The 13,058-nt window shown below is 52.0% G+C and overlaps 7 protein-coding genes across 7 annotated transcripts; 4 read left to right on the top strand and 3 right to left on the bottom strand.

Moving 5' to 3' along the window:
- Positions 1–116: 116 nt before the first annotated feature.
- N7518_003649 (uncharacterized protein) lies at positions 117–662 on the top strand (the record flags this gene model as incomplete). Its single annotated transcript, XM_057184576.1, has 1 exon — positions 117–662. The coding sequence occupies one exon, from the start codon at positions 117–119 to the stop codon at positions 660–662; it is 546 nt and encodes a 181-aa protein (XP_057046026.1).
- Positions 663–1,090: 428 nt separating this feature from the next.
- On the bottom strand, positions 1,091–2,672 carry N7518_003648 (class I SAM-dependent methyltransferase; the record flags this gene model as incomplete). Its single annotated transcript, XM_057184575.1, has 3 exons — positions 1,091–1,300; positions 1,349–2,319; positions 2,369–2,672. 3 exons carry the CDS (start codon positions 2,670–2,672, stop codon positions 1,091–1,093), a joined length of 1,485 nt encoding a protein of 494 aa, XP_057046025.1.
- A 296-nt stretch (positions 2,673–2,968) lies between these two features.
- On the top strand, positions 2,969–4,519 carry N7518_003647 (putative cysteine synthase; the record flags this gene model as incomplete). Its single annotated transcript, XM_057184574.1, has 5 exons — positions 2,969–3,220; positions 3,290–3,349; positions 3,392–3,534; positions 3,598–4,283; positions 4,341–4,519. 5 exons carry the CDS (start codon positions 2,969–2,971, stop codon positions 4,517–4,519), a joined length of 1,320 nt encoding a protein of 439 aa, XP_057046024.1.
- Positions 4,520–4,578: 59 nt separating this feature from the next.
- N7518_003646 (uncharacterized protein) lies at positions 4,579–5,577 on the bottom strand (the record flags this gene model as incomplete). The annotated part of the gene is made up of 1 exon (XM_057184573.1): positions 4,579–5,577. The coding sequence occupies one exon, from the start codon at positions 5,575–5,577 to the stop codon at positions 4,579–4,581; it is 999 nt and encodes a 332-aa protein (XP_057046023.1).
- A 329-nt stretch (positions 5,578–5,906) lies between these two features.
- N7518_003645 (uncharacterized protein) lies at positions 5,907–6,944 on the bottom strand (the record flags this gene model as incomplete). The annotated part of the gene is made up of 1 exon (XM_057184572.1): positions 5,907–6,944. One exon carries the CDS (start codon positions 6,942–6,944, stop codon positions 5,907–5,909), a length of 1,038 nt encoding a protein of 345 aa, XP_057046022.1.
- A 217-nt stretch (positions 6,945–7,161) lies between these two features.
- N7518_003644 (beclin 1) lies at positions 7,162–8,755 on the top strand (the record flags this gene model as incomplete). Its single annotated transcript, XM_057184571.1, has 2 exons — positions 7,162–7,246; positions 7,293–8,755. The coding sequence occupies 2 exons, from the start codon at positions 7,162–7,164 to the stop codon at positions 8,753–8,755; spliced, it is 1,548 nt and encodes a 515-aa protein (XP_057046021.1).
- Positions 8,756–11,145: 2,390 nt separating this feature from the next.
- N7518_003643 (Clr5 domain-containing protein) lies at positions 11,146–12,374 on the top strand (the record flags this gene model as incomplete). The annotated part of the gene is made up of 3 exons (XM_057184570.1): positions 11,146–11,321; positions 11,375–11,616; positions 11,668–12,374. 3 exons carry the CDS (start codon positions 11,146–11,148, stop codon positions 12,372–12,374), a joined length of 1,125 nt encoding a protein of 374 aa, XP_057046020.1.
- Between the last annotated feature and the right edge of the window lie 684 nt (positions 12,375–13,058).

Raw genomic sequence — 13,058 nt, 5'->3', positions numbered from 1 at the left:
CAGTTAGGGTTACGTAGATCGACGATAACACCCCTTCAGGTAGCGATCGGCCAATATACGCCACCAGAGCTCTCACCCCAGACACCTCCATAGACCCAACTCGCGCCCAAAAAAACATGTCTCCAATCTCCCTCAGCCTCCCAACAACTTATTCCAGCTCAGGAACCAAGAGCCCCCCACCAACCGACTTCCTAATCGGAACATGGCACGTAACCCACTCCAGCCTCCCGCTATGGAAAAACAAGCGCAACGTGAACATCACCTACACACTCCTCCCCACCTCCTCAACCGGAGTCCAAAAGATCAACGACCTAGTCCAATACCAATCCATCGACTCGGAGAAAATAAAATCCGTCCATGGCGTCGACACCCCGACGCCAGGTTTTCCCGGCGCCTGGGACTGGCGCGGCAAGGGCTGGCTGGTGATCGCGAGCTCGCACTGGGAGGTTCTCGGCTTCGGTCATGGCGATGATGGGAACGAGTGGGTTGTTACGTATTTTGCTAAGACGCTCTTCACGCCTGCGGGCGTTGATATTTACTCGAGGGATAAGGGGGGGTTGTCGCAGATTACTGTTGAGCAGATACTTGATGCGCTTAAGGGGTTTGAGGTTGGGGGTCTTACGGAGCTTGCTAATAGTGTCTTTCGGATTCCGCAGAATTAGGAGGTAAGCTGGTTAAGGCTGGTGTTTGTTTTTGTGTTTTTGGGGTTTGTTGGGAAGTACAGCGCTGCAACTTCGGAGATCAAACTGGAAATTGGTGTCTCTAGTGCCTGGATCTATCTTCATCGTCGCCTTTAGCCGTCTCACAATCTCTCCCGATTACCTGGCAGAGAAACATATGATGGTGACAACTCCCGTGGGCGGCCTTTGCCACAACGTCTAGAGCCTAGCGGAGACTCCCATATATCACAATCTGCGTGTGTGATGGCCCCAAGCGTCATCGGGATTATCCTTTATAGTGAGGATGTGCAATGACTTCTACTGAGGCGTTTGAGTTGAGGGTTAAACCGCTGTTGAGGCAAATTACACTCCCACGGAGAAGGAGCTACCAAGGCCAAGGCATGTTTGAATGATATTGACATCGTCCATATCTACACAGTCATCAACATGCTAGCATTCTTATACCAGCTCAGCAGCGGATTCTCCCCATTCCGCGTCTCCGTATCCTCAATGTAAGCCCAACGGTGCACGAACTCCTCATGACTCGTGACCTGCGTCAGCTTTCCCGTAATAGCACGGTACATATCCTCGACGACATTAAAGTCCGTCGGGAAGAAGATATCAAAGTAGCCTTGGTGGACCTGCGCAAATTAGCCAAATTCAAAGTTATATTAGAACTATCCACATACAAAAGGAGTCGACACCGGCACTGTCTGCCGCTGATATCGAGTCTGCACGACCGGCGCGTTGACCCCGGGCACGGCATCTGGCAAGGAATTGAAGTCACTAGAGACGAGACGGTGGGCTGGGAAGTACTGGTTCAGGACATCGAAGAACTGCATCAGTCGGGTGGGAATGTACTCCGGCAGGGAGTATTCCTTGTGGAAGGGCGCGGCGGAGCGGAGTCCGCGGAGAAGTGGTGGGCCCAAGGGACTTGGGAAAGGACGACGGGCGGCGGCTTGGCGCACGCGCAGGAAACGAGCTGCGACTGGGTCGAGCTGGTTGTTGTAATATTCGTGGAACTCGCCGTCGGCATCGATCAGCACACCGCCCTGTTGTGGCATTTCCGTGCCGAGCTTGTAGCGGATGGTGTCGTGGGCGAAGTTATCGAATACCTCCAGGGCGAGGAAGAAACACGGGGAATGGACGTATGTGTCCCAGTCGAAGATTGACCGGTTTATAATCTGGACCTTGTCCCGGTGTCCTTTGGCAGTGAGCTTGTCGGTCAAATTCTTGTACTGTAGATCTGCCAGCGCGGGCGAGATTTCAATAATCTTGAACTTGGTGCGCTGATACACCTCGTAGTCGGTGTCGCGGATGAAATCCAAAATGTTCAACATCATTGTGCCGTTTCCCGCGCCCATTTCGTAGATGATCAGGTCGTGGTACGGGTATAGGGTCAGCTTGTAGTTTGACACCAAATACCGCGCAATCGTCTCGCCGTAGTATGGTCGGAAGAGCTCGGTAGGTGTGTGCCACAGCTGCCGCGCGATATCTGGGTTCGTTGCATCAAGCTTGTCTTCAAACTCCGTGTACCGTTGGCCGAGGAGTTTGTGGAACGCGGGCCCGTCTTCGATGTTGTTGAAGTCGAATGGCTCTCCGGGGCTGAAAATGGTGGCGTGTTTGGAAAAGTATCCATAATGTGGGTTGTAGAGGCTGTCTACGGCTGTATCAGAACTAGTCACGCTTCACCGAGCTGTCGAACTCACCGTCGATGAACTCGCGTGTCAGCATTTTGACCTGCCGCGGCCGTTCGCGGCGGTTGCGTAGCTCCTTCGCCGTAACTGTCGGGTACTTCCTGTACTCCTCATCGATGTTCTTGGGGTAGTCTCCTCGCTTTGTCCAGAGCTGGATTTCTTCGTGCGGTTTGCGCTTCACGTTGACAGGGGTGCGTCGCGTAAGAAATGATCGAGACTGTGGTCGAGCAAGTACAGAAGGTGACCGCCTTATAGATCGACATGCTGGATGACGGAAGAGCTGTCGGAACAGCTGGGTAAGGACTGGCGAATCCATTGTGACTGCAGAGCTAAGCTCACGGTTGTTCCGGGGAACGGAAAGAACGGCTTCTGGATGACCGGAGCCACGTGCCTCAGGCGAAACCCATCACCTTCAATTTTCGAGACTTTGGACATTAAAATATTCGAACTGAATGCAATTTGAATACAAAGAACTCTTTGAATTAGCTTTCAATATTTCTTTCATCGAAGTACGGAGTATAGGCTGACTCCTGTCGTCCACCAAAAAGCCTGACGGTCCGAGCTTCATATCCTATGCACATAACCTCTATCAAGACATAACGGCATGGGAAGATGCCAGATCATTCAACGGCGTATATAGGCACGGCCTTCTTGACCGGTGTCTGCTTGGCACTCGCATATCAAGAACTGTCACGTCCCAGACATGAGGATAATGAGCCAGAACTAACATCCCCCAAAAATGGCACCCGAGCTGGCCCGCCCTCTATTGTGGAAGGCATTGAAGGTTGTATCGGAAACACCCCCCTATTCCGGATCAAGTCCCTATCAGATGAGACGGGATGTGAGATTCTGGGCAAGGCAGAGGTATGTGACTAGTACTTAGTATACCAACCACCCCAAAGAAGAGCTAAGAATACGCTAACAATGCCGCAGTTCCTGAATGGCGCTGGCCAGAGCTCAAAAGACCGAGTGGCACTAAGCATGATCGAGATTGTATGCTAAAATACGCAAAAACCAAAAAGTTTCCTGTACTAGACCAGCATCGCTGACCTCAACCAGGCCGAAGAACAAGGTCTTCTGACACCCCATTCAGGCGACACAATCTACGAAGGCACATCGGGATCGACCGGCATTTCCCTAGCAACACTAGCCCGGGCAAAAGGCTACCTAGCACACATGTACGTATGCGCCACCCTGGCATCACACCAATAGCAAAAAACACTAACGCCAATGCAACCCAGCTGCCTGCCGTCCGACCAGGCAATTGAAAAATCCAACCTCCTGCTGAAACTCGGGGCAATCGTGGACCGGGTTCCGCCAGCGCCAATAGTGGAGAAAGACAACTTTGTCAATCGCGCACGAGCACTAGCAAAGACGCACACGGCCTCATCGGGAACCCCCTCTGCATCATCTGCATCAGCGGAAGGGCAATCCGATCCCCCCGCGGGACACGAGCCCATGACCCGTGGCCGTGGATTTTTCGCCGATCAATTCGAGAACGAGGCTAACTGGCGCGCCCACTACGAAGGGACCGGCCCAGAGCTGTACGCTCAGTGCGGTGGCCGGCTCGATGCGTTTGTAGCGGGCGCCGGAACAGGCGGCACCATTTCTGGCGTGGCCAGGTTCCTAAAGCCCTTGCTGCCTAACCTTAATGTCGTGCTGGCTGACCCGCAGGGAAGTGGGCTTTTCAACCGAGTGGTCTACGGCGTTATGTTTGATGTTAAGGAGCGGGAGGGGACGCGGCGGCGTCCGCAGGTTGATACTATCGTTGAAGGTATTGGCATTAACCGGGTCACGGCGAACTTCGAGGCGGGGAAGGAGATGATTGATGATGCGGTGCGGGTTACTGATGCACAGGCTTTGGCCATGGCGCGGTGGCTTGTGGAGAAGGATGGGATCTTTATTGGGAGCAGCAGTGCAGTGAATTGTGGGTTGAATCCCTCTTTGCCTAGCGCACATGTGTTTTACTTATGGTGCTTTATAGGTGTTGCCGCTGTCAAGACAGCGAGGAGGCTTGGCCCTGGTCATCGGATTGTGACGGTCCTTTCGGACTCTGGTTCACGGCATCTGTCTAAATTCTGGGCCAAGGCTGGTGATGTTGGTGGGGCGGTTGATACGAAGCTTGAGGATGTTATGAATGCACAGGACGAAGACTTTCATTAGATATAGATTGAATGGTATGGTAGTCATGTTATGAATACGTGTGGATAGATTATCGATTGTCAATCACTGGCCGCTTCAGATCCCGGCTCATTATTTATCTCGTCTTGCATTTCTTCCGGCTGCAGCTCTGCCGGCTGCTCTTCCGGCTCCGCCTGTTCCTCCATGTTCCCTACCATGGCAGAGGTAAATCCCTCACCAACAAAAGCACGTAGCAGCTCAAACTCGACCTCATGTCGGGATCGCCCCTTGAAGCGACTTTGTATCTGACCCCAGGTAAGACCCGATTGGGTGCTGAGTCGGGACAGGGATACCAGCTCAGGCTGCGACCAGGCAGCGGAAAGGGGAGGCGGATTGGCAAGACGCCGGGTCCAGTGATTGTAGAACCAGTGCCAGACTGTCGGGTATTCGCGACCTGGCAACATATGCATTACGTCGCTGGCTTTCTTTTCTTGTTTGTGCATCATGCACACGATCAACTTTGCTTCGTCCGGTGTGATGGGCTGCCTTTTGCTTGGGGTGTTTTCGGGCTGCGGGGATGAGGCCTGGATGCTAGCTGTGGTCTTGGGGGTTGAATTGTGTACCATAGGATTAAATGGCAGTTCGTTATATTCTGATCCAGATGTTTCGTTTTGGTCATTTGGTTCACATCCTCCTTGCAGCTGTTCTTCGGTGACGTCGTTTTCTTCATCATTTGGTTCGTAGCCTCGTAGCTGTTCTTCGGGCACTCCGTCTTCTTGGTGGCTCGGTTCGCAGCCCTCTTCTTCAGGGCATACTTCAGGCACCTCGTCTACCTGAATGCTCGGTTCCTCTTCTTCAGGGCATGCTTCAGGCAAGTTCGGAAGACCACTTTCTATCTTAATAGGGGTTACGTCCCAGCGACGTATTGACTTCTCAGGGGGCCCATTCTGAAAGGTTGATGGCACACAGAGCTTACCATTCGAAAGACCCGGGGTTGGCGACGAAGAATTGTCATTCGATAATGTCTCACGCAGACATGTATCCGGAACTTTCGGTATCACAGTACATCTCTTCGCTTGAGAGTTCTCTTTCTCATCCATCCATCTCTTCAGGGTTATATAAGTTCGGCTTCGACCAAAATTAGCGCGATATTCTCTGACGAATCTCGATTGGTTCCATTTTTCGTGTAAATGAGCTTTCATCCACGTAGCAGCCACCGATCTCTCTTGATGGTCGGACATGTGATCGGACCTTCGCGGCATTTTCCGTGCTTCGGATACATTGATCGATTGCCGCACTTCATCTACCTGATTGCTCGACTCACAGCCCCCTTCTTCGAGATGTGCATCAGGAACTTCATCGCCATGATCACTTGGTTCGCAGCCCCCTTCTTCAAGATGTGCGTCAGACACCTCATCGTCAAGGCCACTTAATCCACACCCCCTTCTTGGCGATCACCTCGCTCAACTTCAATAACAACAGTCGGCCGCTTCGAAGGAGTAGAAGGACCATCATTAACCTTAGTCGGAACGCGACGCTTCCCACGAATGATTTTAACCTTCGATGGCGTCGGCGATGGCTCATAGTCCTGCAACGGGTCATCGGACTCATTCCCATCTGGCACTTCCGCGAAAGACCAGTCGCGCGTGACAGGGCTGGAATGGTACTTGCGCTTCGCGGCTGGCCGACGCTTGCTGGGCGTGGCCTTGGGTTTCGTTTCTGTGCGTGGCTTGCGGGGTTTACGCACAGCCCAGATCGAGCCGCTCCCTGGCGGGGATGGGGATCTGGCTGTGGCAGTGGCAGTGGCAGGTGAAAAGAAGCCCGCGTTTGTTTTGCGGGTTTCGGTGGTGGGTGTTGAGAAGGATGCAGGTAGATCTGGGACTGCCCAGATTGGATCTTGTGGTTTGGAAGGTAGGATAGGGTTGGTCGGATGGGAGGCTTGTTCTTCCTTGGTTGTAGGACTGTGCCCTGCAGTCCCAGATGATTTAAACGTAAACACGAAATCTAGAGAGGTATCCATGTCTGTCTGTAGCTGTTTCGATGGCGACTCTTCGCGTGGAGCCGAAGAACGACCAGGAGAAGATGCCATAGAAAAGAATTCATCTTCCTCTCCCTTTGCGGTGTCATCGTCTGCATCAGGGTCCTCTAGGTCACCCTGGGAGAGCCACGATCGCGGCTGGCCGGCGTCGTGCTCGCTCCGCATACCTAGGAGATGTCCATTGTCTACCACTATATCCCCGGTCTGCAGGTCAATCTCATCACCGACGTCCGTGAAGTCCTTGCTATATTTCGCGAAAATGTGTTCGAAGAGAGACTTCAGTCGCGAGTCATTCTGTGCGCGTGCAGCCGGGAGATCGAATTCTGCAGGAACCTCGTCGTCCTCGGTTGGGGTATATGATAAACATGGTCGCTTCGCTGGTCGTTCCATATCGTCCTGCATGGAGTGGTCCATGCTGTCCGGGTTCATGGTCGCGGAGAAGGATCGATAGATGCATTAGAAGTGATCGAACATTGAACGCGTAGTAAAATAACACATAATTAAAATTGGCATCCGTTGATAGTAGAGTAGAATGTGGTGTGCAAGCGCAAGCGCGAGCAAATATGCAAAGGAACAAATGACGTTCGCCGAAGCTCCTTGAGCTCCCCCGACTTCACTCCCCACACCGAAATGAACAACAACCACCATGTATTGCCAGAAGTGTCGCACGCCGCTGAAGCTGGATGGCTCGGTAGAGTCACTCAACCCAGCTGCCTTTGACTTGTTATCTAGTAAGTTAATCCCCCAGGCGATCGTTGATCCCGCTAATCGGTCTAGACTCTACAGGCAAGACGTTGTCGGATACCGGAGCTGTCTCCTCGTCAGCGCGATCGTCGTATCCGCACGAACGCCGCGATAAGTACGACCAGTCCTCTAAACATGCTACGTCGCCGGTCTACAGACGGTCTATCCCTGCGCCGCGGGCAGGCCAGCCCAACCCAGTACCCCGGGCGGATAGCGGCAATATGTCATTCGTGATGCTCACGGAGTCCCAAGTTGCGCCACCACCGGTCAGTGAGAGTGGAAGCAAGCGAAATACACAGGCCCAGCTGCATGACCAGGATGGACCGCTCGTTGATCAAGTGGAGAAAACGACACGGCTGTTTGAGATCGTCTCGGCGCGCTCCGATATCGACCATCCTATTTGCGTGGAATGCACCGAGCTGCTTGTGGAAGGATTACAAAAACGCTTGGCGGGGTCTACGAAGGAGCGAGACGCCTACATCTCATTTCTCAGGAACCTGAACGCGTCGATCCCGACCGAGGAGGAGCTGCAGGCGGCACAGAAATCGTTGAATGAAAGCCTCGACGCGGAACGAGCCGCCTTCGCTGAGCTGCAGGCCTTTGAGAAAGAAAAGGCTGCTCTAGATGCGGAGATTGCCAGCTTGGAAATCGAATCGCGCCGCCTCGATGCGGACGAGGAGAGCTTCTGGCGGTCGCGCAATGCATTTGCGTTGACGCTAACCGAGTTTCAAAACGAACGGGATGCGCTCAATATGCGGTATGATCATGACTCCCAGCAGCTGGAGCGACTGCAACGGACGAATGTCTACAATGACGCGTTCTGCATTGGTCATGATGGATATTTCGGTACTATCAATGGACTACGTCTGGGCCGGCTGGCCAATCCTTCGGTTGACTGGCCTGAGATTAACGCTGCATGGGGTCAAACGGCTCTCCTTCTGGCCACGATGGCCGATAAGCTGGGGTTCCAATTCCAGGGGTATCGGCTCAAGCCGCTGGGGTCTAACTCACGGATTGACAAGATCGAATATCCCACGCAGCCATCCGGCCAGCCGGTCGAGGGCGCTGCACCCAAGGTGACCCAATTAGACCTGTTCTCGTCGGGCGATCTCCCGCTCAACCTTCCTTGGCTTCACCGTCGCTTTGACTCGGGCATGGTGGCGTTCCTTGAGTGTCTGCGACAGCTGGGGAAGTTTGTGGAAAAGACCCCTGCACCGGTTGTATCTCCCCGGCGCGGCCAGACCGGCGCCACCGCACCGGGATTAAAACTGCCCTATGAGATCAAGCGGGATCGGATTGGGGATGCCAGCATCAAGTTGGGCTTCAACCAGAATGACGAGACGTGGACTCGGGCCTGCAAGTATACGCTGACTTGCTGCAAGTTCCTCCTTGCGCATGCCAGCAATCTGGCTAGCACGGGGTCCAACTCAGCAGCCGTCGCGGCTGCAGCCGTTGCAGCCGCGGATCAAGCCCGACAGACCAAGAATAAACCATGAACACATGAAACTTTCTAAAAGCAAGGATCAAATGTCAATGCGGGAAATCGAAAATCGAAAATCGAAAATCGAAAATCAAAATCGAAATCGAAAATCGCGCAGAGCATGAAATTAAAGACTGCCCAGCGCATCACTCTCGTACTTTGTGTATGCATGTACATGATAGGGGATGGCCATGACGTGCCACTGGGTGTTTCAACCAACGCCTGTCCCCACCGTTTCATTGGCCTGTCACAAACTACTGGACTCGGCCCAACCAAAACCCCCCTGACAGATGTTACCAGCGCGTGGGCCAACAACCCCCCACTCCTCTCAATCCCTTCCCCGTCTCGTCTGCGGATGAGAGAGCTGCGTCCGACATGCAGTGCCCTTCCGGTCTGCGCCGTCCATCCTATGTAGTACCTGCATGCGATCCGAGCCGGTGAACGGTGGTCCGTGGACCTATGAGCGTGGCCGCGGCAGATATCTCCGGATACAGGCGGCTCGGAGTGGAGGGGCTCCACGCGGGATGGCCGTTGTGTTCCCCTCAGGAAAGCGCGGTTGTTTTTAATCTGTGCTGAGTGTATGTTGTATGCATTTAGTTAGTTATATTGTTTATCTTGTTTATAGGAGAGACCAAAGTACACCCCGCACTTTAATAACGATCATGTCCATTTAGGGGTTAGCGAATAGCTTGGAGGCCCAATGCAGGAGGAGTTCCATTTCTTTTCTTTTCTTTTTGCTTCAAGTACGGAGAGTCGGCGTATCTTCAATTCATTGTTCTCCCCTATCCCCTATGAAATCTAATTTGTCAGGAGGTACCCAACTAGCCACGTTTTATTCAAGAATCCAAGCTCAAAGCAAAGATCCCTTTCATCCCCTATCCCTCTCGGGGACTAGTATTCCAGCTCCCCGAAAGCCCAGAAACGAAACCCTGTAGATCAGTGCAGCATCCATCGACCTGAGTGATTCCAGCTGACACTAGTCCCTGGGAGATGCTGATTCTAGCCCTTGGGATATGGGCCACGCGTGCAGGTGATAGCGGGGCAAGTGCAGTGCACCGTTGTAGATGAGCGTAGGATTGAATTACCAATTTACCCCTGCTAGGTAGGGTGTGACTTCTACCTAAGCTCGTACTACGTGTTCAACGGAGGGATACAGCATATAAACTATATTCTATAGATCAGAGTTCTGTACTTCTGTCGGGAGGAAGTACGGAGTACGGAGTATTCCGTAGTAAATAATATATTATATTATAAGATAATATTATAATAACTAAAATAAAAAGGGTAACTAAGTAGCACGGACCTTGCATCGTACGTTTTTAATAACAGTCTCGGCCGCGAAGGTTTATAATTAACAATTTAGCCTATAAATACATACAACATACATATACAGCACTTGGGGAGATTGGTCGGACAGGGTAACCTTGTCCAGAGCCCAAAGCGCAGTGAGTTCCCCTCTCGTGGTGGATGTAAACGGGTTTAACGGTTTCCTCCTTTGAGATTGGCACGTTATACTCCGTAGGTATGGTCATATTGAGATATATTATTGTATTATATTATAGTATACTATACTATACTAACTATACACTATATTACTCCCATTATGTGGCTGATTGATCCACGGCCCTGGGATTTTAGGATTTTAGACTCGGGGGAAGACAAAGACCTGTCAGGGAAGATTCGGCCCGCTCCCGGCGGTGTTTTGGATCTGCAGGTAATCTTTGTATTAGGTATTATACCGTAGTAATAGGGGTAGATGGGGACTATCGGCGTATTACCTGCGTACTCCATACCGAGGGCTCCGTAAAAGAAATGAAAAAACGAAAAAGGCAACGGAAAATGCATCCATTTGCGGCCAGTGCACTGCATGTAATAGTTCGCTTAGGCGTAAAGGCCAAAGTACAGCTCCACTCGAGGTCTCCAGCTATATTAATTCGAAATACATGGAATAAATACATTGAAATACATCTTTATTCCATTAATTCCATAAACAAAACAAAGAAGACTCCTACCACTTAAAGACCAAAACCCGGAGATATTCACCCCCAAGTTGCTGCCGGGGGACATGGCTGGTCATAGCTGGGTCATAGCTGGGTGTGGGTCTTGGCTCCTGTAATGTGATTGGCCCGGGGAACCAGGGGATCGTGCGTCCGCGTGCACGTCGCCCCAAAGAGAACTCGTTGGCTTGGATCTCTTTCCTCTTTGCTCTTTTGGGGCTTTGGGGGGTTTGGCGATTTGCGGATTGGGATTTTACGGATTTTACGGATTTCTAGGGGGACGGTTATTTTGTTTTGCATTTATTACATGATTTGCATTCCAGTTATATTATAACCCGACCTCGCATCTTCATCGATACCTATGCCTAAACATATGCCTAAACATATGCCCTAATTTCTAACCTTCACCATGGACAATAATTACGCAACCCCCATCTCCCCTCAATCGCCAAACGTCTTTCGGCCCCGCCGTTCCGATGACTGGCATGAATATCGTGAAATCATCGAGCAACTCTACCGGAACGACCAGTTGAAACTGCGCGATGTGAAACGGATTATGGAGAGAGATTATAAGTTCTTTGCATCGTAATACACCCTTCTCTTCTATCTTCATATTGAATAGATCTAACTCGCTCTAGAGAAAAACAATACAAAGATCGTCTGGCCGCATGGCACGTTCGAAAGAACATCAAAGCCAAAGAAGTCCATCTTATGCTCCGCAAGCAACAGAAGCGCGCCGCCCAAGGCAAACAGACGGCCTTCCGCGTCAACGGCCAGAACGTCGATCCAAAGCGCATCGCCCGCTTCGTGCGTCGCTATGGAACAACGTGGGATACCAACCGAGGCAAGGACCAAAAGGCCGAGTCAAGCCCTGAGCCTCGTGAGTGAATCAATCCAAATTGATATATATATACACACCTAATACCAATAGAAACCCCCTCCGACATGACCTGCTACACCCCAGAGCCAACAGACGAACACAGCGCCACAACCCCCATCTCACCCCCCGACATGCAATCCCCAACCCGAGAAATGCCCTCCTACCCACTCGGCTCATACGGTAAATCCACAGCCGTTCCGGTGAGTGTGAGTGTACCGCATGATATTGATGGCAGATATCTCGCTCTAGACCCAAACCACCTTGAAAGCCTCCCCGATCTGGAACTGGAAGAAAGCCCGACCATGCCGCTGTCCATGCACCCAAACCAGCCCCGCCAGATCCAGTCCTACCACCAGTCAATAGGCAACCACCTCGCGCACGGGGCGGGGTCTCACTCGCACGGCGCTCACAGCCCGCACCCGGCGCATGTGCATAGCCCCCATGGGCACAGCCCGCTCCCCGCTCATGCTGTACACAGCTCGCATGGGCAGAGCGCGCACAGCGGCCACAGATCCCATAGCGTGCACAATGCGCACACGCACACCTCGCACCCGCATTCTCGTCCTGGTCCTGCGCCTCGGGATCTCGAGGATGCGCCTGGTGAAGCTGATACCCATCCGCCTGACTGGAATACGGTCGAGTCGTTCCAGACGCGGTTGCAGGATTTGGACTTTACGCTTACGCAGTCGATGTCGAAGTGGGCTAGGGATCATGATCCTAACCACGAGCCTCCTCACCATGAGGGATTGGGGATGTGATTGGTTGATTTCGTTTTGGTTCGGTTTTGGTTGATTGAGATTCTTTTTCATTTCTTTTCTTTCCATTGCGTCATTATCTCCTTGTTTTCTTGTCTTCTTGTTTTCTTGTCTTCTTGTTTTCTTGATTTCCCCCATTCCCATCAGCGTGTGAGCCCGTTTTCTTGTCTCTTTGGCCTTTCTCTATGTATATGGTTCCCATGCTCCGTCCCGACCCTCATCTCCCTTCCAAACTTAGCCAACGGAGGAAGACTCATAGCACGGGCGTTCTTATTATGGATATGGATATGGGTATTCGCGTTCTAGATTGATGATCTATTCTATGCATGGCATCTGAATTTCTGTATACAACATATCTCGCATATCTATCTTGCTTCTCAAGTATGGGTAGCACGAAAGGGGCATCAGCTCCACAACGATACTCCATCCGCTCGGCCGATATTACGTCCGTCCCTGTCCCCTATCCTTATTGACTGACACTGAACACCCCGGCTCAGTCCCTGTCCCTGTCCCTGTCCCAGTCAGTCTCAGCTATGTCTCACCCGACACGACATTTCTTTTCTCAGACACAACCCTGGGAGATACTGCAACCCGAATCTGAATTTGCTCGACATTTCATTTTCATTTTCATTTTACGACACAACCCCGCCCTATCGCTTATTACCCCGACCAACCCCGGCAAATTCA

Source organism: Penicillium psychrosexuale (genome assembly GCF_028828465.1).
Source record: "Penicillium psychrosexuale strain IBT 29551 chromosome Unknown utg000002l, whole genome shotgun sequence".
In the NCBI taxonomy this organism is placed as follows: domain Eukaryota; kingdom Fungi; phylum Ascomycota; class Eurotiomycetes; order Eurotiales; family Aspergillaceae; genus Penicillium; species Penicillium psychrosexuale.
The sequence above is the reverse complement of the archived record's forward strand: the minus strand, read 5'-3'. Positions and strand labels throughout refer to the sequence as shown.